At 43.3% G+C, this 26792-nt stretch overlaps 1 protein-coding gene across 1 annotated transcript in view; it reads right to left on the minus strand.

Moving 5' to 3' along the window:
* The window catches only part of MPRIP (myosin phosphatase Rho interacting protein), a gene marked incomplete in the record, with an annotated part of 257621 nt that overhangs the window by 113747 nt on the left and 117082 nt on the right, over positions 1-26792 (minus strand). The window contains 1 exon segment of the mRNA XM_077449495.1: positions 4741-4889. Within this exon segment, the coding sequence (XP_077305621.1) occupies positions 4741-4889 (149 nt within the window).

The raw sequence follows: 26792 nt of genomic DNA on the forward strand, positions 1-26792 counted from the left end.
AGCTCTCAGGAAACTCTCACTTCTCATTGGCTGGGGCAGCAGCAGGAGCCATTAGCTCCTGCTGCTGTCAATGCCAGCCAGTGTGCCAATGAGAAAGAGGGGGCAGATCCAGGCCGCAGCTGTGTGTGAATAGACATGCAGAGCAGCAGCTCGTGAGCGAGCTTGCTTGGTGCCCCCGCATGTTATATAAAAATGTTTTTCTATTTATCAAATTATTTACCATTAGTTTACTCCTTTTTCTTTAAATTTATATTCATTTTGTTAAATGTTTTATGCCCCATTCACAGTTATGATTAGCTGTGGGCAGAATCTGCATGTGAAATGGGAATGCGGACTGCTACACTAGTAATTGCAGCCATGCACACACAGACAGTCTGCATTCAGGGCTGCGATTAGCTGTGGGAGTTGTCGGCTTCCCATTGTTTTCAATGTGGAATCCGCCTGCAGCCCTCAGCTGGTTCTCCCACATGTAATCACTAACGGCCCTATTTACAAATGGGTTCACATCTAAGCCACATGCGGTTTACAGCAGGAGTCCGCTGCGTCTCCATTCATCGTTTCAGGTCTGATTGCAGACCGAATTATCGGCTGGATTCAGACCGCAAACAGACCATTTTTTTAATTGTAAATACTTTTGCAATGCTTTGTACCAGATTCAGAATTTTAGTGTCATTTCAAATCAAATTATAGAAATCTATAGTAATTCATAATTTTTTTTTTTTTAACTTTCCAGTATCATGTATCAATTTGTATTGGATGTATGTTATCCTTCTGCATTTACTCTGTCAATTATGATTATTGCGATTTCGATTCCTATCAATTATTTTTACTGGCTACCGCAAATATTTTATGATTATCAATTGTTATGTTAAATATTGAATAAATATTACACTTATATAATTATTACTTCTATTATTATTAGTATGTTTATCAATATTATCATCATTATCAATATGAATCAATTTGTTATGTGTTCATTTGTGTTTTTTACGTGATTGTGACGCCTAAATAAATCAAAGTAGACCATATCTTAATACTGTGTGTGTATGTATTTAATAGGTTTTATATATATATATATATATATATATATATTATATATATATATATATATATATATATATATATATATATATATATATATATATATATATATATATATATCGCTGCCATTACTAGTAAAAATAAAATAGCAATAAAATAGCATTTATTTTTTTTAATTGTCAGTCTTTTTCCATTTATAGTGCAAAAAAACAAAACCCAGTGGTGATCAAATACCAACAAAAGAAACCTCTATTTGTGGTGAAAAAAAAAAAATGATCTAAAGTTAATTTGTATAGTAGAGTGTTGCATGACCGAGCAATTGTCAGTTAAAGTAGCACAGTGACAAAAGCAAAAAATGACCTTGTCACGAAGGGGGTAAAATCTCCTGGAGGTCACGACGATATACATCGGCACGGCTGCGCTAATGGGTATACCTGTATGACCCCTTTAGGACGCGGCACTTTTTGCCTTTTTTTTTTTAACCAAAAATATGTAGAATACATATCGGCCTAAACTGAAGAAAATATTTTTTTGGGGATATTTATTATAGCAAAAAGTAAAAAAATATTGTTTTTCTTCAAAATTGTCGCTCTTTTTTTTTTTGTTTATAGCACAAAAAAATAAAAACCACAGGGGTGATCAAATACCACCAAGAGAAAGCGCTATTTGGATGGTGGGATGGTGGATGGTGGGGCTAGAACCTAGACTCACGCCGCAGGCGCTGTTCATCTTCGGCTATTTTCGGAATCTGTGTTGCTGTGTACTGCACAGGTGCAGTACACAGCGGACACTATCCGATGGGGGACACAGTCTGATAGGACACCGGCACTCAGTAACAACAAGGTCATTACCGAATCAGGCTCAGGTCAGGCTGACAGAGGAACGGTGAAGCCCAATCACTGTGCAGCACTACATAAAAGGAAGCAGAGGCTGCCCATGTTAATGATGAACAATGGCTGACCCATATATGTGTGCAGTTTCCAAATATACTCAGAAATGGCTTTTTGAAGCATTAGCGCTGAGTGATTAGATTATCCACTATAAAATAAGCCTGAAAAAGAAAGACATTTTCCTTTAAGAAGAGTCAAAGGAACCTTTCTTCACAGATGAAATGGAGACGGAGACAGGAAACATGAAAAGGAAAATTTTAAACAAACAAAAAAAAAAACAGGCATGCTGAAGATTGCATAAAGCGAGGACTGAATATCAATACAAAATACAGATGGCGGAATACATTAGAAGCTGCCGCCCGGGCCGGCTGTCAGAACGGCTTATAATCTCTCTGGGTGTCTCCCTGGAACAAAGCAGCAGGTACAATGTCCCTATTGTAGGCTGTCGGCTCGCGGGTTCAGGTTGGGCCAGACCTTACACACCTGCATTTGCTGCTTCTGTGCTTCTTAAAGGACACCTGTCAGGAGAGAACTATAGAGGCCGTCTGTTGCCGAGAAGACTTGTTGCCTGGCTGTCATGCTGATCCTCATTATTAGGGTTTATATACCCTTTAAAGCTCGTCTAAACCCAACAACAAATGTTGATAGTATTCCTTAGTCCTTAGAAGTGGTGGCTGCATTCGTTTTCTTTTTCACACCTTTTTTCCATTTATTATAACCTGGTAATCCCGCCATGAACACATATCCTGTCCTAGGGTGATAAATCGTACTGAGCATTGTGGATAATCCTAGTAAGGGTCCTTTCACACGGGGCAGATCTGTGATGATCCGCCCCCATGGATATCCGCTTGCTCAGCGGGGATCGCCCCGTCGATCCCCCGCTGAGCAGGAAGACGACAGATCTGTCTCTGCACACTGCGAGGACGGACCTGTCAGAGCGGCACTCTCCCCTATGGGCGATCGAATGACGACGGACCGCATGGTCTGTCGTCACCCGATTCCATGACAGATGGAGCAGGTCGGATGTCAGCGGACATGGCACCGATGACATCCGACGCTCCATAGACCTCTATGGAGCATCCGTTCAGGTCCCGCTGAAAAACTGACAGGCGGACCTGAACGGATCGTCCATGTGAAAGAGGCCTTATGTTGTGTGTGTGTGTTAGGACTACATAACACCTTCCTCTTCTCCATAACTGAGGTGTTACGTAGTTCACAATGATAGCAAGTAACAGTTCAGGGACAGACAGTAAGCTATCAGCTCACAAGATTTCTTGGCTGGATTTGTTTGCACTTGTCAGATATAATAAAAAAAAAAAAAAAAAAAAAAAAAAACTTTCAATGATATATTTAACCACTTGATCACCAGAAGATTTACCCCCCTTCATGACCAGGCCATTTTTTTGCGATACAGCACTGTGTTACTTTAACCAACAATTGCACGCTGTATCCAAAAAAAATTTGTCATTTATTTCCCCCACAAATAGAGCTTTCTTTTGTTAGTATTTGATCACCTCTGCATTTATTTTTTGCGCTATAAACAAAAACAAAAATATTTTTTACTATCTGCTATAAAACACAACCAATAAAAAATGTCCCAAAAAAAAAACAACAACACATTTTCCAATATGTATTCTGCTACATATTTTTGGTAAAAAAAAAAATCAAAATATTAATTAGTTTACAAGAACGTTATACCATCTACAACCTATGGGATATAATAATGGACTTTATATTTAAAAAAAAAAATATTTTTATACTAATAACGGCGGCAATCAGCGACTTATAGCAGGACTGCGATCTTGCGGCAGACATTCAGACACTGACAGTTTTGACACTTTGCGGGAACCAGTGACACTAATACAGTGATCTGTACTAATGACACTGGCTAAGAAGAAGTTAAACATCTAGGGTGATCAAAGAGTTAACTGTGTGCCTAGCCAGTGTTTTTGTGTCCCTTTGACTAAGGGAAGAGATGGATTTTGTCCTCTGCTTTGCAGGAACACAAAATCCATCCCGTTCCCCCGTCAGAACGAAGATCTGCCTTGTTTACATAGACAGATCCCCGATTTGTGTATTTTATCGATGATTGGCGGGTGCCAGAGACACCCAGTGCTTGGCTTCTGCTGTGAATAAAATTCCCCGCAGGCGGAAGTGCAGAGTCGTGCTGTAACAGTAAAACTGCTATGGGGCACACTTTAGGCCGGGTTCACACCACAGCGATGCGGGAACGCCGCGAATCCGCGGCGTTTTCCCGCATCGCACACCTCCCGCCGGCAGTTCACACTGCCCTATGCGGATGGCTGGGAGTGTCAATGCTATGTTAATGACACCCCCAGATCCGTCCGCATATTGCAGTGCGATCTGCAGACTCGCACAGGAATCGGATCGCATGGTGTGAACCCCCATGCGATCCGATTCTGTTGCGGACCAAAAAAAGGGTCCCGTGCAAGTTTGCTGCGGGAGCGATGCGAATTCAGCCATACTATCTGTATGGCTGAACTCGCATCGCTACGGAGATTGGATGTGATTTGCACTGCAGTGCGGGTGCGAATCACATCCGTTTCTTCCCCCGCAGCAGTGTGAACCCGGCCTTAAGTGGCGATTAGACCAAAAGGGAGCAAACAAGCATTTTATTGTCAACATACTTTAGGGCAATGACACTGATTTGTGCTTGGCCAGCATCTTGCGGGAATTAGTAGGTCAGTTAGGCAGCTAGAGCTAGTATGGCTGCTGTAGAACTACAGAGACAAGCAAATCCAATAAAGCGAGAAAACAAACAATCCGAGAGCCTTGTGCAGCGACTCACCCATTAATGATTTCCTTGTTCTCGGCCCTGATAAAATGCTCCTCGGGGGTTAGGATGCAGAGAGAGAACTTCTGGCCAGTGCGGCTCTCCGCGTCTATAACGTCCGTGCATTGGTTCATGTTTATCGTCCCCTGAGGGAGGGTTGTAGGCTGCAAGAGAACATAAATGCATTGAGTACATCTCAAAAGCTTCAAGCAAAAAAATAATAATAATAAAATACAAAAACAAAGTGCAACATACACATATGATACATAGAGAAAATATTTCTGCTGTTATATTATACAAAATGTATGGGAAAAGAACCAAATCAATAGATGCAAAGTTAGGAATCTGTTCAGAGAGCAGAGCTGTGGGAAGGGCCCATCAAGCCCCACCCACTACAGGCTGTCTGCAGAAAACTACAAGAGGGGCGGAGACAAGACCAGTCACTCTGCACAAGGAGAGAGACCAGCAGTGAGCGGTCTTTATTGCAGGAAGTCAAACACTGGATTACTCCACAGATATGGAAGAAATACACAAAGCACACCAAGATTCCAGTAGAAAATTTTTGATTGAATTGAATATATATGTGTGTGTGTGTTTGCAAAAGAGATATATTAATATTAAATATATATATATAAAAATGGTCAATCAACTATAGAAGAGAATTATATCCTGGTAAACTGAGTGGTAACTGTGCCAATAAACAAGCGAAATTCCTTAATAATTAACTCTCTTTATATCAGATTTGGTCATCAAGGTGCAAGCAGCATGTTCTGTTACACAAATGATAGAAAGAGAAAAGGTTGTATATTTTTAGGAAGTACATAATTTTTATAGCATAGTTTACTATTTTTTTTTTTTTTTTTATTATTACAAATGACAAGCTTTTACTCACACTGGTTGGCATTTCTACCTCAACCCACCGATCTGTATTCAGTGTTCTGTGTGTTTGTAAACACATAACTCTCTGCTGTGATTGGTCACTCTCAATCAGCAGGTATACAGCCAAAATCATTGGCTTTACCATGCTCACATGCACCTGAAAACCAGGAGTGGATTGCCACCCACTAGCTGTAAATGTACTGTTGACAGGCAGCAAGTGGTAAAAGGGGATCCTCATCCAGTCTTCTGTATTTTGCAAAAAACAGGTTGACCTTGCTGCTCTTTATCTCCCCCTTCTGTTCATGTCCCCAATGAACCTAGGGATTTTGTAGCTGTGGTGGTAACTCTGCTCAGTTTTCAGTGAATTTCTATGTTCAGCATTTCCTCCCTATCTTATCTGTGCGGCCCATGTGACTACAGAGTCACACATGTAGGTAAATACAAAGTGGTAAATGACAGCCCCCTCCCTCCTCCATGCCCACAAACCAGCTAAACACAAAGGGGGGGGGGGGGGGGGGGATATTGCATGTGGACTGATGGAGGCTTCACCTTTTATTCTAAGACCCAGGTTGGGGGGGGGGGGGGGGTATGACACAGCCTGTGAAATCCGCCCACACCATGTTTTTGCCAAACGAATAATAAAAATTTGATTTCAAATTTATATTTGTGCCACAATTTAAAAGTGTATTGATATTATTTATTTATCTTTACTCTGTATTTCAAAAGCTGTTTTTTTTTTTTTTTTGGAACGTGATCAGCAGCAGAAGACAAGAAGCTTCTCCTGCTTATTTCTTCCTGCAGACAGGCTGGGAAAGATCTGGGTCATGCAACAGCTGTATATCGATTAGGAAAAGGGTACTTAGGGTTTTTTTTTTATTTTTATTATTAAAATAATTACAGTGCCATCATTCATACACAGAAATAGAAGGAACAATGTAAGTTAAACAGTGTGTGTTTACCATCACTTTAAGCCGGCCAAATACTACTGACATTTTATTCATTTGTTTTGTTTTAAGAACCTTTGTTCGATTTTCTGGTGGTTGAAGGATATGCAAAGGTTGGTTTTAAAAAACAAAACAAAAAACAAACCTGTCATACTTAACTCCTCTGTGCAGTTGGTTTTGCACAGATTGGCCCCGATCCTCCTCTTCTGGGGTCCCTCAGTGGCGCTCCTGGCTCCGCCTCTTCTCGAGTGCCCCGTTGGAGAGCTGCTCCCCCTCAGGGCACTCGTGCGGGTGCGTTCCTGTCCTCCTGCTGCATCCATTGACAGACAGCAGGACTTGGCCCCGCCCCCATCTTGGATTTGATTGACAGCAGTGGGAGCCAATGGCTGCACCGGCTGGAGCTAGGGTGGTCATCCCCGTCACTGAAAAGACCAGGTGGTTCTTCACCTTAATGCATAGAATGCAATAGGGTGAAAAAGCACAAGGGGTTTAGAACCCCTTTGATGGGGCCGCAATGATTTTTTTGTGGTCAAAAACAAACGTCAAAGGAGCAGGAAGGAATTTTTTTTCTAGAATTAACACGCTTCTAACCAGGGGTGGCCCGTACACCCATGCAGGATGCCAGATGCATGAATAATTCAATTTTTTAAGCACCTATTGAAACAGTGATCCTCCTCCTGGCCAAATCGGGAAGTGTGTCCGAGACCAGTTTCCCAATTGGCCAAAAGAAGAAGCGTCCCGATTGGCCGCCTAGGAGGGAGGAAATGGAAGCCAACGTAATGGCCATGGAGAGAAGGGAAAGCAGCTGGTGATGCCTGTGAAGAGCAAGGGAAGCGCTGCCCGCCATAGATGGGGTAAGTGCTCCGCACCCGACCGACTGGACCCCCCCAAAAAAATTACCACCATCTGCCACTGCTTCTAACAGTAAATGTGGTCATTGTTTGGGAAATTCTACTTATTTCAAAATTGAATGTTAAAAGCCAAAGAAGTGCTTTTGAATGACATTCGCCAACTCATTGAATGTATGGAGTATATTCGTACAAACATTTGTTTAAAAGCATACTGTTGACGGACTTACAACCTCTGCTGGAAGTCTATTCCGAGCATTAACTACTCTTTCAGTAAAATCATATTTTCTAAGATTAGTTTTGAACTTTCCACTAGTTACGAGGTCATGTCCCCGTGTTCTTGATCTTGGTTTTATATTGAAAACCCTGCTCTCCTGAAACGTACTCACACCCTTCATGTATTTAAAGGCCGTCTCTCCTTTTCTTTCCTTCCTCAAGACATTTCCTCTATTAAAAACAAAAAAAAAAATGGCTTTATAAATAGACTTTATGGGAGAGTTAGTGCTTCAAACATTTACTCATCTGTTTGTGTTACTGATTACAGGGTACGGGTAAGAAGAATGAAAGGTTTCACCCATATGTATTACTGCATAGAGAGTAACCCATGTGGAGCCTGCTGGTAGGGGGCGGTTGGTGTCCTCACACTAAATTACAGGGCAGGTAAAATAGATAAGATTATAAAGAACATTGCTACGCAAACTAATAAAGAAGACGGCAAGGTAATGACCAATTAGAGGCCACCTCAGCACAGTTATTCTGCACCAATCTTCTCCACGCCGAGGAGAACGCAGATGATGTGTCTCGCAAACAAGAGAAGAAACCGGGCAAACCGGTTTTATTGAATTGTACCAGATGCTACAAGTCTGTGTCATGCATGAGAGGCACTACAGAGGGCTGCGCATTCCCGGTGCCTTGTTGTATCACACGATGCCTTGCTTCCAGGAAAAGGTCAATGCTGGGGAAAGCTGCAGAGTGTACAAAGCCTGCGGGGCCGCTCTTCTCTCACACTAGAGCAGCCAAGAACCCGGGGCTGTACTCCGGCAGACCCCACTTGGAAAGGAGACCCGGGCTGAATGACAAAAAAAGTTCACCCTGTGCAAGGGAAGTAGAAAAAGAGCAAGACAGGGAGGCAGAGAGCGGGGAATAAAGCCCTCATTATTGTAATCCAACTCGCAGGCCTCAGAGCACGGGAGATGAAAGACCGCTGAATGATTCCTGCTTACACGACTCTAGAGAAAGGGCTGCGGGGGGCTTCATCTGGGGGTTTCTGCTTCACTCCATTTCCACAATTAGAAGCTGCAACATTTACAGACTTCTCAAATGCAAATTATTTGATGGCATTTATTGCTTTTTACTGTACTGTATTGTACACTATTTAAGAAATATGATAAGCTACCCCAAATGGTCACAGCATACGTAGACCCTCCGAAAGCATTAGGGCCGGTTCCCACTGCAGGCGATGCGAGGCGACACGACTCGCCTCGCTCCCGCAAGTCGCCCCCGTTCTGTACAATGGAACCGTTCTGAGAGGAGCGACTCGAGTCGCTCCGACTCAGAAAAAAGGTTCCTGTACTACTTTCGGGCGACCTCGGGGTGACTTGCATTGACTTCTATACAGAAGTCATTTGCAAGTCGCCGCCGAGGCCGCTGCAGGTCGCGGCGAGGCAAGTCGGAGTCGCCTCGCCTCGCCTCGCCTGCAGTGTGAACCGGCCCTTAAGCTCAGGTGTCTCCAGTGAAGGGCACTGTTATCACAACAGCGTTCAAAGACATTGTAGACACTGGTTTCCTTCCAACCTTGTGGTAGTAGTTTGGTGGAGGTTCTTTTCTGTTCCAGCCTGACTGTACGCAAGGCCAGTCCCTTAAAGACACGGTTTGACGAGTTCGGTGTGGAGGAACTCGAGTGTCCTGCGCAAAGCCCTGACCTCAATTCTACTGAATGTTTTTATGATTAATTGGAATAAGCCAGATCCACTCAGCCAACATCTCCATATAGACATGGTTTAAAGGAGTTTGGTGTGGAGGAACTTGAGTGTCCTGCACAAACCCCCCGACCTCAACCCACTGAACATCTTTGGAATGAATTGGAACGAGCCAGGTCCTCTCATCCACAGTCCATAGTCCCATTGCACACGTTCCTGGAATAAGCTCTAAAAGTATTGGGTGCTGTAGCAACAACCAGCTGGATACTGGAACCTATGCGATATGTAGATATTCGCCAACACACCAAGGATCATCAATTTCATCCAAACGTTTTTTTATTCAAAGAATGATCACATCCCAAAAAACGGCAGAGTCAACGTTTCGGAGCCACGCAGGACCCCTTCGTCATGCACATGTATTTTCTGATATGTACACAAATCATGCATTCTGTATGCAGGCCAACTAATCGGCTGACCAACTAATCGATTATGAAAATAGTTGACAACTAATCGTTGGTGATTAATCGAATAGTTGTTTCAGGTCCTACAATGAACACCTTTGGGATGAATTGGAATGAGCCAGGTCTTCCCACCCAACATTACCATAAAGACATGGTTTGATGAGTTTGGTGTGGAGGAACTTGAGTGTCCTGCACAAAGCCCTGACCTCAACTCTACTGAATGTTTTTATTAAGAATTGGAATGAGCCAGATTCGCTCAGCCAACATTTCCATATAGACATGGTTTAATGAGTTTGGTGTGGAGGAACTTGAGTGTCCTGCACAGAGCCCTGACTTCAACCTTATTGATCACTTTTGGGTGGAATCGCAATGCCGCCTGCAAGCCTATTTTTACTTTCGTCCCAACATCAGTAACCAATACTTTCAGCTGAGTGGGTCCATATCCCCACAGATGCATTGAGCCTGATAAACTATTGTTTATTACAGGGTTTTTGGCACACATTGGATATTAAAACTCTAAAAATTTACTTTTTTGTTAACTTTACAAAAAAAACTGACATATTATACTATACACCAGCAGTAGCATTTTTCAAGAAAGTTCCACCTTTTATCATTAAAAAGCCATCCCTGATCTTCAGTGTAATGACTATGCCCAGACTGAGATGATGTCATCAGTCTGCTGCAGACAGGGGAGGGTCATTTCCTCAGTCTCCTCTCCTGCAGTGATCCAACTGCCACATTGTAACTTTGTATCAAGTCAAAAAGGCGAGAGGCTGCAGTGGGGGCTGATGTGTCTCAAGACACAAAGAACACAGCCAAGAACTGCACAGGCACCAGGATTTCCATGACCGAGTTGGCACCTCAGTTCAGGAAGTAGACGGTGACCCTGGATGATGCCTGAACAAAGCTGGTTCCAGTCCTGGACAGAAAAAAAAACAGATGTAAGCCTTGTCACAGTTCTTTAATCCCTATGAGGGGTAGTAGATACCTGGAAGTGTGAAACGTCCACATTACATAGAATGCATTCACTTAATGTGACAACATATAGTTCCAAAGCTAGGTCCACATAAATCACGGTTTACGGTTTGTGCCAGTATAATCGTAATCCGTCCACTGCAGTGGATTTAGTTCTTGCGTCGGAAGCAGCGGGGGTTAGTAATACATGCTCCATGTGGGGGCGACAGTCACTTCCTGTACACCAATCAGAATGTGAGGGAAACTTTCCATCAGAACACAGAAATAAAATTGCTTTTTTTTTTTTTTTTAGCAGATTGAATTCCCCGTCCGGTTTATTTTTGCATCTGTATCCCTTTTTCTGATTTCTCCTCACTTCCTGTCCAACGAAACCATTGTCACCAGGACAGGAAGTCATCGTAAATCTCTCTCTGGAGCCCCGGATAGCAGTAATACCTGAAAATAATTTCTATCCTTCTCCATTCTATCCGAAACAACAAACTTTTTGGCTTGCCATATACAAAACACTCAAAGCAAAGTTTTTTGGGGTTTTTTTTCTTCTTACCCTTGAGGCCAAAAGCAGGAAGCCATTTAACAGATAAATCCTATTCCCCAAGGGGGAAAGCCAAAGTCATCTCACCACTTCCTGCTAAACTACGCAGCTTGGGTTTTATACATGAAAATCGGGAGATGTGATGAATACAACTACCACAGAAATCACGTTTCAAAATGAGCCTGGGACCATCAGGGATGTGAAGTCAGCACTGGCAATGCCAGTTCTACATGTATTAATGGTCTGTTTTCACTGTGAACTGGTAAGCTGCCAGCAAGTAATCTCCTCTGCGATTTGCTTATAATATAATATATAACCCCCCTCAAAGCTATTGCTATGTTTCCTCAGGCACAGTCACAGGACAGAGGGGTTATTATTGCTATGGAAATGCTGAGTGACTGGAGCTTCTCCAGCAACAAGAGGTCTACGACGCGTCTGCTGGTAAACACTTCACCAGGGAGACAGAGAGAATGATGGACGGCACCGGGGCAGGAAAGTTCAACAAGGGAGAGATCGTTCAGGATTGGGTCAAAAGAAAAAAAAACGCTGCAGGTGACCCCCACACCATTTTGTTGAATTTATCAGTTTACTTATCTAATCTATAATCTGATTAGTACACAGCTTTTGAGAGCCAATCACGACAGTCCATCCGATACTATCCAATGGGACAAGCGCGACATTTTTTCCCATACAATACTAGAATGTACACTTTTCATTTTATCAGTATAGTACTTGTCTGGAAAAAAAATAAATAAATCAGAAGACCAAAAACCATGCATGCTCAGAAAGGAAAGATCTAATACAACACATTACATCACTTCCAAAGTTGGATTCTGCCATAAGAAAATTTTCGTAACTTTAGTAACCACTTAATTTTCGTTACGAGTCTAGCATGTGAAAAAAACAAACGATATTCTCATCGCATGTACGAGGCATTAGCCTCCAGTTGATGAAGATCCAAGGTTCTCCATTGCCAAAACATCCGCCTTGAGCACAGGTGGTTGTTTGCTTGGTTTGTGCTTAAAATATGGCAAAAACCCTCCTAAAAATAGTGCCTATGCACTCCAGTAATTTCAGCCTCATAGCTGTATATGTGCAGTGTGAGATCATCTAAGGCACTGCTGCCTCTAGTTGTTGATCTCACAGGATTTGGTGATGTAAACAAATGTGTGTTGCTCAGTGTTCTCTGTGCTGGAGAGGAAGCTGTACCTGAGGGTACTGTAGTACAAGGATCGCCCTGCTTCTGTTTCACTCATTCTATGCTTACGCCACCTCACCTGCTACCCCCCAAATATTCCCCCCACCAGTCATTAGTGAAGCAGCTCTGATATGAGGCGGCAAAGCCCTGCTCCTCTACTAAGATGACCATCTCTACACAGACACACAGTGCTAAACAAGGCATGGGAAGCAATGGGGAAAAGATCAGCTGTACTGGCGACTAGTCCTTTGTCCTCTGCTTGACATTTTTGGGCACAGCTTCCAGAGTTCAGGTCCTCCAATTTTACGATCTGCATTGCTATCAGGAACATGCACAGTGTGGACAGTTTGGATGGAAGTCCATTAAACGACCGATACGCGTTTGGGTTGTAGAAGAAAACCACGTTGCCTGCAAGCATCCCAAGACCATAGTGATGAAAGGTAATAGTGCTCTCTTTAACAGCTGATCAAACAAATGTTTTAACAGTCCCGTTCAACAAAATTTGATCTACCAATCCACTTTTGTCAAACGGATTGCTACAAACCGCTCGAAATGGACATGCTGGGCACAGGTTGGGAGCCCAAGAACTCCTCACTAGAAGCAGACGTGTCAAAATATATATAAAAAAATAAAAAATACAGGGAACCATTTTCTGACATTTACATTGTTTGGCAGGTCAATGTCAGAAATAGTCTTAATATATGTAGAGTTCATAAGAAAACGTATAGCCTATAGCCTTGAGCCTTGGGCACAATAAAACAAAATAAACCCAGAAAGTGAAAATAGCTGAAAGTAGATGAAAGTAGATGTCATCACTGACTGAATGGCATTTAGTGAACTTGTTTTCACTTTTTACTTCCTCTGTTGCTCATCAGTGCTGCAGATCTCCTTCAACCTTTTTGCAGCCATTTCATGTCTACATGCATTTGTTGCAAGTCCTTGCCCAAGACAAGGTTGTGGGTGGTGATAACTGTGGAACAGGCCTGTGTAATGTAGGGCCTGCTTGCATCCTACAGTGGAAGCCCATGTGGCAGCACAGTGTGTGGAAGCGACAGTCGCTATGCCGCTCCAAACTTTCACACTCCTACCATCACCATTGTACAACCAGCTTTAAGAAGATTCACAACATATAGTCTTGACCTTTCATTCATCCATCTGTCCTCCATTTATAGGGCACTTTTCATTTACGGAAGCTATAGTACTGCTTCAATAAATGGAGGAGTGCGAAAAGGGCTGTCATAGCCACCACTCTTGATGACTGCATATATGACAGGTCCCTCGGCTCTACACGGGGATGGAGTAGGTGGCATCAGAGGAAGGAAGATTTCAACTAAAGCACAAGGCAAATGTGGCATTGACCGCATGAGATTCTCCTGGCTGACTCTACACTAACTGCAGCAGTCTGTTAAGATGACAACTGAAATATTGCAGTGGACAGGAAAAAGACTCTGCATGTTGAGTTTTGTGACCCAACACAAGGGTCATCCAAAAGCCATTTCCATTGCTCAGCATGTCTCCAGCTTGCACAGTTGGAAGATAACTCTGAAATGTAAAAATAAACCTAAAATTTTTTTTTTTTTAGAAACTTTGAAATGACGTTCTGCAGAAAAGTGTCGGGTCTCAAACTTCCGCTGGCTGCTGTTTAAAGCACCAGGTGGGAGATGTCCTTGTGACATCCACTGAAAAAGACCTCTTTATGGTCCCTTTTTCTATAGTGGGACATCCTTGTGACATCCACAAAGGAGGATCACTTCATGGTTCTTTCTATAGTGGAGACGTCCTTGTGACATCCACAGAGAAGAATCACTTCATGGTTCCTCTTTCTATAGTGGAGACATCCTTGTGACATCCACTGAGGACCTCTTTATGGTTCCTCTTTCTATAGTGGGACATCCTTGTGACATCCACAGAGGAGGATCACTTCATGGTTCTTCTTTCTATAGTGGAGACGTCCTTGTGACATCCACAAAGGAGGATCACTTCATGGTTCTTTCTATAGTGGAGACGTCCTTGTGACATCCACAGAGAAGGATCACTTCATGGTTCCTCTTTCTATAGTGGGACATCCTTGTGACTTCCACAGAGAAGGATCACTTCATGGTTCCTCTTCTATAGTGGAGATGTCCTTGTGACATCCACAAAGGAGGATCACTTCATAGCTCCTCTTTCTATAGTGAAGATGCCCTTGTGACATCCCCTGAGGAAGACCTCTTTATGGTGCCTCTTTCTATAGTGGAGATGTCCTTGTGACATCCACAGAGGAGGATCACTTCATGGTTCCTCTTTCTATAGCGGAGACATCCTTGTGACATCCGAGGAAGACCTTTTTATGGTTCCTCTTTCTATAGTAGAGACGTCTTTGTGACATCCACAAAGGAGGACCTCTTCATGGTTCTTATTTCTATAGTGGAGACATGCTTGTGACGTCCACTGAGGAGGACCTCTTTATGGTTACTCTTTCTATAGTGCTTCATCTATATTGCTTAAATGTCAATCCAAGAAGGACCAAAACTTTTTTTTGTAATAAAATGCGAAAAAGAACTCTAGTGAGTCAGGGTTAACTTCTTCGTCTCCTTAATTTCCCCAAAACAAATGCCTTGGGAGGAGAGTGTAATTGGAACACGACCTTATACCCAAAATAACTAATCTGTCTGCTTCAAGCAGCATACAAAAAATGTAAGATTCCACCAGTCGAGCGGGGTCTGTCTGTGTCCTTATATGGATATGATGTGAGAGACACGGCTCCCTACTTCATCTCACACACTCGCTTTCTAGCAAATCGCTTTGTGGCCTTTCAGCGTCACCGGCTGTGGTAATCGCAAGCTTGCCCGTTTAACCTTCTCCAGAGCTGGGCCAGACTCGGCCTGTCTCAACTGAATTCTGCGTACGAAGGCGGTCGCTCTTACATGTTTAGAAAACTTATTTTAGGAGTTTCTAGCAAAGAGGGAAAGTTAACGCTTTATGCTGAATTCAAACTTCTGAAGATCAAACGTCTCAATGCCAAAAATCCACTCGCAATGGAAACGTAAAATAGAAAGACCGCAGTTCACTCGTTTCCTGTCATGCTGATCTGACAGTTTCCAAGTTTTCTGACCCAGACCAGGCCTGCAGAACGCCTGAACTAAATACATATTTCAAGTCAGGGGTTAAGATTAACTGAAGCCAAAAGGATGCATTAACACCAAACGTGCATGCAAAATGCAGCTTTGGGTTCATTTTTCTGAGCATCCAGGGGAAAAAAAAAAAAAAAAAAAAAAAAAAAAACGTCCTGTGTGCATGAAACCTAAAGTGTTTTTTTTTTTTTTTAAAAGCACAGATTCATATTGCAAAGGGACGGGGAGTCATAGCTGATCGGGGGGGGGGGGGGGGGGTGAAGTTCCACTTTAAGGTAGAGCCTTATCCACCATATGGAGATTTAACACTTTAACATGTGAAGTGTGCGCCAAGGTGCACTTACTTTATTTTTTTGAAAGTCGGCGCACCACAATTCATGGTAGCGCAATACTATTTGATGCGATGTATTAAACGATCAGTCACCGGCCCTCTGCTCAGCCCCTCCAGTGCTCACTGGAGCACCAGGCTATGGAGGGGGTGATGGCAGCTGGCTCCGGCTCTCAGCAGTGTGTGGCGAGGCTGAGCCAACTGCTGGTCATGTAAATCTGTGTGGATCCTGACAATATGGTTGGGATCCTGGTACACCTTCCTTTCGTTCAACGCAGCGGGCTGATTGTAAAAAAATTTAAATAAAACACACCTGAACAGCTCGGGAGGGCCTGGTGTGCTTACTATGCAATGTTAGTACAGCGATCTCCCTGTTTATTCTGGAAATTTCCATGTAAACCGTCCATATCGGCTCTCGAAAGCAGCGTACTAACCAACAGAAAATTGAACAAACGATCTGAATACGGTTATTTTTATCTGATTTTATAATAGTGTGTACTAGGGTTAAGTGCCCATCTGTGACGCACAAGAGCTTTGGTCATACTTTTAATGCTAGCAATAGACTGCGTCAGATGTCATTTTTGATTTTTTAGACACTCCAAGGAGCGGAATTCAGTCATTAGTCAGCCTTCAGTCACGGTGAAAGGAGGATAATCTTATCAGCTTGCCCTTTAAATGGCGGTAACGGAGGCCCAGCCATGGCTAGATAGTGCTGGTACACAGAGGACGAACGGCAGAGAGTCTACGGGTCGGATCAATGACATGCAGGTATGCAGTGCAGGTATGAAACAGGACAAACCTGTGTGGAGCGATGTCAGCACCAGCTCTAAACGTGCAAAACAAAACGGTTGCGTGTGTTTACACTCCCAACTATGCGCAGAGTATGCAGGCGGGAGCCATGTATTCATATCTCTCCCCCCCCAGCACAAGATATTCCCACATCCAGAATACAATGACACATTCATAGCACTGTAATCCTCTCGCTGCATTTGTTCAGGGAACAAGCTGATGCCTGCTCCACCTGAGCAGTGATAGGGACACGGCTCCCTATCTACAAGACAGTACACAGATGGGCTGACTTACACAGGCCATTGTTTAAGCAGAACTCCGGCCTTCCCTTCAGTCTTGCACAGTTGTATCGGCTCCTCTCCCGGACTGAAATGGCTTACTCCGATTTCACTGCACACTGTGAGCTTCTCACAATGTGCATTAGAAGCTGCCTGCCTTATTTTGTGTGGCTAGATGAGATCCAGGATCATCTAGCCCTTTCCTCGACAACCTGACTGTCCCAAGCCTGCCCCTTTCGTTCACTGGATTACTACTCTTTGCATTCACATGCTAATGATTCTTACTCTGAATGGTCTAAGGTTATCAGTGGGGTACCCCAAGGGTCAGTGCTGGGACCCTTACTTTTTAATATCTTTATAAATGATATTGGGTCTGGGATTAAAAGTAACATTTCTGTCTTTGCAGATGACACCAAGCTATGCAGTGGAATAACGTCCTTACTGGATGTCTCCAATTTACAAGCCGACTTCAATGCTCTGTCTAATTGGGTGACTATGTGGCAGATGAGGTTTAATGTTAATAAATGTAAAGTTATGCACTTGGGGGCTAAGAATATGCATGCACCATACATACTAGGGGGAGTACAACTGGGGGGATCCATAGTGGAGAAGGATCTGGGGGTTTCGGTAGATCATAAGCTCAATAATAGCATGCAATGCCAAGCTACGGTTTCCAAAGCGAGCAAAGTCCTTTCTTGTATAAGAGAGGTATGGACTCCAGAGAGAGAGATATCATTTTGCCCCTGTACAAATCATTAGTAAGACCTCATCTGGAATATGCAGTTCAGTTTTGGGCACCAGTTCTCAAAAAGGATATCGGGGAACTGGAGAAAGTGCAGAGAAGGGCAACCAAACTGATAAGAGGCATGGAGGAGCTCTGCTATGAGGAAAGATTAGAGGAACTGAATTTATTCCCTCTTAAAAAGATTAAGGGGGGATATGCTCAACATGTATAAATACATAAAGGGTCCACATAGTGAACTTGGTGTTGAGTTATTCACTTTAAGGTCATTACAAAGGACAAGGGGGCATTCTTTACGTCTAGAGGAAAAAAAGCTTTCATCTCCAAATACAGAAAGGTTTCTTCACAGTAAGAGCTGTGACAATGTGGAATACACTCCCTGCAGAGGTGGTTCTGGCCAGCTCAGTAGATTGCTTTAAAAAAGGCCTGGATTATTTCCTAAATCTACATAATATAACTGGGCACTAACATTTATAGGTAAAGTTGATCCAGGGAATAAATCTAATTGCCTCTCGGGGGATCAGGAAGGAATTTTTTCTCCTGCTGTAGCAAATTGGAGCATGCTTTGCTGTTTTTTTGCCTTCCTCTGGATCAACTGTGGGTATAGGATTGGGTATCTGGGATTGGATCATAATTTTTTTCTGGTTGAACTAGATGGACTTGTTACATAGTTAGGTTGAAAAAAAAAAAAAAAAAAAGACATGTGGGCATAGACTAGGGTGGTCCGTAGGCAAATAAAGCCTCCTCCAGACCGACAGCCACCCGTCAAGTCATTGTTTCCTCTATTCACACCAGAATGTATCGATTTACTGGCGTTTTCGCAAGGTTTTTTACAGCCTATGTTTATTTTATTTTTTAAGTGTATTACAAGTGTTTTACAGCTTCAGGCATTTTAGTTTAGCCAATAGAAAGTACTAGGTAGGGGAGGAGAGAGAGGGGAAATTAGAGGTGGAGAGCTGCTGTTTGACTAGAAAAAAAAAACGCTTGTAAAACGCTCAAGTCAGGCATTTCTATTGAAGTCTATTAGGCCAAAAAACACTTGTAATCTGCCAAAAAGAAGCTGTACTTTGTTCACATCCGAGCGCTCTCTCACCTGAAGCTCAGAGGCCACTGACATTAATAGGATTTGACTTTGAGCGTTTTAGGCTCCGTTCGCACCATGGCGTTCCAGATCACAGTTTGATTTTGCCGGCGGTTGTAGCTCGAATAATCGTAGGAAAATTGCACAAACAAAATTGCGGGATGCCTGTCACCCAAAAGAAGTTTCCGAAACTTTTAGGCGACAGGAGTCCCGTGATTTTACCGCGACTCGAGTGCCATTGAAAGTAAACAGGGATCACAAGTGCTTATGTGTTTTGCGGCGATTCGGAATCGCAGGCAGAATCGTGGCGATTCTGCCCACGATGTGGAGCACCATGGTGTGAAGGGAGCCTTAGAGCTACAAGCAGAAAATTGCTCAGGTGTGAACGGGGCCTGAGGATTCCTGAGAGCAGTTACTGCGATGGTTTTAAGGCGGTCCCTCCCACCAGCCATGATTTATTGGCACTGCATATAGAAGGATAGATTAGATAAGGATAGATAGATAGATAGATAGATAGATAGGAGATATAGTGATGATTAAAGCAAAGTTCCATACAAAAATTTAACTTCCGCTATCCGGATTCCTCCCCCCCTCCGGTGTCACATCTGGCACCTTTCAGGGGGGAGAAGATGCCTATATAATCCTGGTATTTGCTATCTCCAGCAAAATATTGCCACAGTATCCGCGGCGATCTGCGCCATGTCTGGCCCCTCCTCTGTCCCTCCCCTCCGCTATCTTCTGGGAGACACACAGGTCCCAGAATACAGCAGGGACCAATCAGAATAACTACAAATAGCAAGAGCATATTCAGTATATGCGACTCATACCTCGATCCTAACAATAACACCAAATAACAAATCCTATTGTTAGGATCGAGGTATGAGTCGCATATACTGAATATGCTTTTGCTATTTGTAGTTATAGTACACTGACTACCTATCATTCCCTGATGAAGATTCTTTAGAAGCTGAAACGCGTCAGTCCCACATATAACAATCGGTTAAAATCTGAATGATTGTAAAATTTTATTGATGTAACATGCGTTTGGTGGTGTATTAAAAAGAGTCAGAAATGTTCTTGTTTTTATGTAATATTTAATAAAGCGGATCATTTTACAATTTGTTTTGTTTTGGTTCCTTTCTGGGGGTATTATGAATTGATTGGGGATGTGGCACCATGGCTCACTGCAGACCCTTACGTGTATGCCCAGATATTATAGTCATGTGCGTTGGGGACTTTAAACTGTAAGCTCCTTTTAGGCAGGGGCTGATGTGAGCCATATAAATGCCCTTAATAAATACAAATATTCTTCATACATCCTTGTAAAGATATTGAAATGTCCACGTCACGTAGGTGAGAGAAGAGAAATCATATCCCTGCTTTCAGTCCCACTATTGTACAGATCCTAAATTGACCACTTCCATGTTCACATCTTTATCCATCAAACCCCCAAATCCAACCCCAGATGATTTACACAGCCCAGCAATCTGCTGATCAATTCCATTTGATTTTACTCCCGAGAACCTATGCACTAGTGTGTGGGCACAACTACAGGCTCCATAGAGGTGAATGCGAGAGCTGTGCCCATGTTGAATTTGAGCTCCAGAATGCACCACTGTCCGGGGCCTGCTCTACAAAATCTGGATGGGTGAATGGATGAGATGCAGGCGGCCGCAAGGTGAAAAGTGTAAAACGTGGGATGCCGGAATGCAGGGACAGGATGCTTCTTCCGGGTGTGTACGGTGCCGCGAATGCTTGAACGCTGATGACCTGAACAAAACAGCGCCTGGTGTACTAAGAGCTGGATTATCTACACATTACAAAATCACAGCTTTCATCCCAAAATAAGAAATGACATCACTTGCCAGGCAGGAATGTGTGAACAGCATTTGGTGAGAAACGTTGTTCAGTAGCAAGATTGTATATTACGGGCAATTGTCTTGTAGGCACCTTAATGACAGCACTGGGCAATACAACTCATGCCCACCATACTACCTCACAAAGCGACATCTGACTATATTGATGTACTGGGGATTATGGGGAGGACAATTGTAAAGTTGCCTCATACTAGTAGTATCTGAAAACGCAGCCAATCATTTGCTTTGCACAATACAATCTGATTGTACAATCTCATTGCAATCTGTCAATTATGTAATGTAAGGGTCTACCTGAGTAGCTACACACTGAATGGACAGTTTAGGTTTGTCTTCATATTAAACAGTTTTTTCGTAAAGCTAAAGGAGACAGTACAGAGATTGTACATTCTGATTTTACAGTGCGGGGGTCTCCAAACTGTGGCCCTTTGCTTGCCTTTATCCAGCACTTGGAGGACTATTCGCCCTACTGGTACCAATAATGGGGCACCATTCCTCTTACCGATACCAATAATGGGGCACCATTGCTCTTACTGATACCAGTGATGGGGCACCATTCCTCTTACCGATACCAGTGATGGGGCACCATTCCTCTTACCGATACCAGTGATGGGGCACCATTCCTCTTACCGATACCAGTGATGGGGCACCATTCCTCTTACCGATACCAGTGATGGGGCACCATTCCTCTTACCGATACCAGTGATGGCACCAATGGGGGGGGCACTATTCCTCCCACTGGCACCAATGGGGGGGCACTATTCCTCCCACTGGCACCAATGGGGGGGGCACTATTCCTTCCACTGGCACCAATGGGGGGGGCACTATTCCTCCCACTGGCACCAATGGGGGGGGCACTATTCCTCCCACTGGCACCAATGGGGGGGGCACTATTCCTCCCACTGGCACCAATGGGGGGGGCACTATTCCTCCCACTGGCACCAATGGGGGGGGGCACTATTCCTCCCACTGGCACCAATGGGGGGGGCACTATTCCTCCCACTGGCACCAATGGGGGGGGCACAACTCAGGCACAGTAACACTGTTACGCTAAGGCCACATTCACACCTAGGCATTCCAGACACTTGAAACAGAAACACGCGTTTCTGGATGCATTTTTAGAAATGTGTTTAAAAACATGGCAAAACCCCGTAACATGCTTACGGTACCATTGTTTCTTAAAGGCTCCCCAATCGCAGGTAACAGTCCTGCATTTGTCGTGCACAAAATGGGCTTGGCTCAGCACCAAAAAAAAAGAAAAAAAAAAAAAAAAAAAGGGTACTTGAGCTACTTTGGCGCATGTTGTCACGTGCCAAAAACCGTTACATGCTGTGCAGGTGCGGATGGGGCTTAATGCATGTTATGTAATGCAATACACATTACATGTATTGGTGCAATTATTAATATTATAATAGAGGATTTATATAGCGCCAACAGTTTGTGCAGCACTTTACAATATGGAGGTGGCAGAAGTACAGTTTTTAGGTGGAGGTGGGATAGAATACCCTAAATAAAAGGAGCTTTCAAGGATGGTGCAATTTGGTGGTGTTCACTCTGAATGGTACCCCATCGCATTTTCCAGATTCGCTTTGCACCACTTGCATGCTCCATTTTTTTGGGGTGCACTGCCACACACTTCAGTGCAACATAGTCCTATGGCAGTGTGGGCTGGGTTAGCTTTTTAAATAAATGGCACAGCATCTTACCAACACACAATGCGTTACCACACAGGACTATAACCACCGTGTGAATGGACCTGCAGGGTAACGAGCATGTTAATACAACATATAGCAATGCACATCTAGTGTGCTGAATGATATGGTGCCATTCAATACTGCATCATACCAATGCACTTAACATGCGTTGTAGCACATTACCACAAGTTGATGGTGGGGATGGACCTTAACTGGGAAGCAGCTGGGAGGACCAGCCTGCTAGAGAACATATGGAGCCAATGCTACTTAGGATTTTTAATACATTTATTTATTTATTTTTTAAAGGTTACTTAAAAAGAGAAGTTTAAATTTCTTATGTAGTATTTACATTATATAGACACGTGGAAAAATTTTTTTTTTTTTTTAAATGAAATGTGTTTGAAGTTCAGCTGATTGAGAAATATTTTTGAAGCGGAGAAGCAGGACCGGTCGCATTTTTCCCCCCTGGGAGATTATAGACGAGCTGGCCAGTGATTTTCCCATTCTTGGAAAACAGAGTATAGCTATCTAGTCTTCTAAAGTCTGTAACTAGTCTGCATCTCATTTAGGTTTTATAGTATGTTTGTCCAGCATGTCTCCGAGGAGTTCCATCTGCTGGGAGACGGCCTCATAAAGGTCTTTTGGTACATTGGCAACCATTATGCTACCTCCTTCTCCACTTTCATAATAAATTCATGGGAAGCTCTTCAGTGTGTCTGTAAGCCAGACCTTCTCTACCTTTTAAGGCCAGAACGACGCCTAAAATAATTTTCAGGTTTCGTGTAACCCTGACCAAAACCAATTCATTGGGGGCTAATGGTACAAATGTCCCTTACATCTGTGGTCAACAAAAAGAATGTAACCTCTGTAGTGGTGATGAGAGTGCCACAGCTAGAGATAATTGGTGTCATGCTACTGGCTTTGCCAAGTGGCGTTGTTCTTGGAACTATGCAGGCATCATCAAATGAAAGGTCAATAAGCCACAGCTCAAGGAGCCCCTAGCCATCTCTGAAGGAACCCTAGGGATCCATGGAACCCTGGTTGAGAATGGCTGCTGTAAATCAGGGGTAGACAACCTCGGCCCTCCAGCTGTTTTGAAACTACAAGTCCCATGCGGCATTGCAAGACCCCAACAATCACAGGCATGACTCCTAGAGGCAAAGGCGTGATGGGATTTGTAGTTTCCCCACAGCTGGAGGCAGAGGTTACTGTAAACCAAGGTAAAGCGGCACAGATGAGAGCTCTTTTTGGTAACCGGGCTCTTTCAGCCGTCACCACAGCTTTGGCAGTATGAGCTGCGTTCAACTGGATGTTACCTAAAAGGTCACCTACCTCAATGGGGTTTTTACAGTTTAATAAATCGGAGAAAACATGACCGGATACATTCGGAAGGACTTAAATTCAAAGCTTCTGTGGTTTGTCATTTAAAGGGGTTGTAAAGGTTCGTTTTTTATTTTCTAAATAGGTTCCTTTAAGCTAGTGCATTATTGGTTCACTTAACTTTTCCTTCGATTTCCCTTCTAAATGTTTTTTTTTTCTTTGTCTGAATTTCTCACTTCCTGTTCCTCCTCAGTAAACTTCACACCATCATCCGAGTGGTGTTTAGTCAGCCAGAACAGATTACTGAACAGCTTACTGAGGAGGAACAGGAAGTGAGAAATTCAGACAAAGAAAACGAAAAAAAAAAAACAATTAGAAGGGAAATCGAAGGAAAAGGTAAGTGAACCAACAATGCACTAGCTTAAAGGAACCTATTTAGAAAACAAAAAACGAACCTTTACAACCCCTTTAACCATTTTGGTTTACTTGGTGAATAAAATCAGATTATTCAATAAGGCTGCTTTCACACTGGGGCGGTATTCAGGCGTTACAGTGCTAAAAATAGCGCCTGTGTAGCGCCTGAAAAAAACCGGCCTCTTTCACTCCAGTGTGAAAGCCGGAGGGGCTTTCACACTGGGGCGGTGCGCTGGCAGGACAATGAAAAAAGTCCTGCTAGCCGCATCTTTGGAGCGGTGAAGGAGCGGTGTATTCACCGCTCCTACCCATTGAAATCAATGGGACAGCGCGGCAATACTGCCGGCAAAGCGCCACTGCAGCGGCGCTTTGCGGGCGGGTTTAATCCTTTTTCGGCCGCTAGCGGGGGTTAAAACCACCCCGCTAGCGCCCGCAGACCGCCGCTAAAACGACGGTAAAGCGCCGCTAAAAATAGCGGCGCTTTACCGCCGACGCCCGCACCGCCCCAGTGTGAAAGCAGCCTAAGTCAAGTTTCATGACGGAAAGCCATTCTTGCAAGAACATACAACTTCCTGACCGGATGGACCTCTGTTAGGAGACCAATAAAGAGGTAGTCACCACTCTCTCTGCAGGCATAAAGTCCACCAGACTAAAAACACACCGACCACAATCATAGATCATCTAGATCTGTCAAGACCAAACTCCAGGTTTCCCTTTATAGATGACCCATTAAAAGGGAAGTAAAGGAATTTTTATTTTGGTTTAGATAAGGAAGTAATTTAGATACGCTAGATGTTAATAATACTATCCATTACTGTTAATATTTAGCAAGCCTTGTTGCTATGTAGTGATTTCAATTCAAACACTTAAATGGGGGTGGCCATATTTGATCATTACATATGCAGAATCTCAGTACTGTGTTGTATAAAGGCTGGCGAGGGTGGAGGGGGGGGGGGGGGCATTTATGGGTGGCTGATGTCACATACCCTCCGTTATACCTGCAGATACTAGGATTTTTAATGTGGAGGATGTAAGAATGGTAGAAGGGAAATCTCCATCTATCTATATAAATAATTTTAATTACTGCTAAAAAGGGGGTTGGGGATAAGGTTTGAGGGGTTCTGGCAGCACAACAAGGCACCAGAAAAGGGCGTTTTTATTTTTTGTTTTGTTTTTTTACACAGGTTTACAATCTGCTTTTCGTCACAAATAGGCCAAAAGGGCCATGGAGTAAAAAAATAAAAATAAAAAAACAAAAACAAACATATCTAAGAATAAAACAAAGACGCAGGAGGCAAACTCATCAGTGAGCGCTGGGCGTGGAGCTTTCATTGTAAGAGATATTGTTGTATGAAGTTGGCTCAGATGCCGCTATCACAGGATGCTTGTAGAATTAATTTCCACAGTCTATTAATAAATCCAACTGGGCTAAAAATACATATAAATCCCAGCAGAGTAGACCAACTATGACAAAATACGTGTACAAGAAAGAACATTAAGTCACTTCCACAAACACTACAAACTTCACTGTGTCCTCACATTAACCGGCTCTGAAGACTCCCAGGGAATGGAGCAGATTTCATCTATTCACAACACGGGCTGTTCACAACATAGCAGTAAATCAGGCTCAAGGAAACTTGTAAGTAGCACCGAAGAAAATATTTCCAAAATGTGTATTTATTTATCTCAATACATACATGCACTGTATGTGATTACCATGTGCATACAAAAATATAGAATCCAAAGTATTTTGGATAAAATCCATTGATGGTTTTTGAAGTTGAAAAATCAATAACATACAAAAGGAAAGGAATGTGTTGCTTACATAAACCAGACAAAAAAAGTCATCTGGAATCTGATTGGTTGCTAAGGACAGCACAGACACGGCACTTGCTCACATGTTATGACGCACAGCAACACTAAGAAATCTGCAGGAATGAAACCCTGATGTCCATATTTCTTCCACCTCCACACACACTATCTGAAATATCTTTAATACCGCAAAACCTTCTGACGCACATCTGACTGTTCCTAACGGTTATCTGAAAAACCTTTCACTTATGTACAAAAAAAAAAAAGTTACCTTGCAAGTCAACATTACCTTATCCACACCGACTGCACCACGGCTTATCACCGACACGTCTACCCAGATTAATTTCTTCAGTCCATTGACATAATACATCTACTGTAGCGACACAACATGAACAGGAATGTACATACATAGATCACCTTAAAGTAAACCCGTCACGAGGGGCAATTCAAAGGGTTGTTTTGAACTGAGGGTATGATGGGAAAAAAAATGCATAAGCTCAAAACTTTGCGATACAGGCAACTGAAGGAGTTCTATGCAAAGCCGGATTTTTAAGCCTGGTACACAACTACTCGTTTTTCGCAGCGGTCTGAAGAAAAAACAATTGAAGCGCTTCGGAGGAGCTGCTGTACTAACCTAACTATACAATGTTTGTACAGCAAGCTCAGTTGCGGAGCTAGTGTCTTCTGACGGGGGGGTGGGGGGGGGGTGGCCCACCTATCAGAAACACACCGGTCAGCGCTCTCAGCCTTTGGTTGCTGATTGGCAGACCTTTTGCAGTCACACCTCATTTAGCCGGGTTCTGTCGGACCGGCTGATGTACACATGGGCCGGGTGTCAGCCGGTTTCCATTGAACCGGCCGATGCC

This window comes from Lithobates pipiens, unplaced genomic scaffold, assembly GCF_037356315.1.
Source record: "Lithobates pipiens isolate NorthernLeopardFrog02 unplaced genomic scaffold, aLitPip1_a1.2 Scaffold_22, whole genome shotgun sequence".
NCBI lineage: Eukaryota > Metazoa > Chordata > Amphibia > Anura > Ranidae > Lithobates > Lithobates pipiens.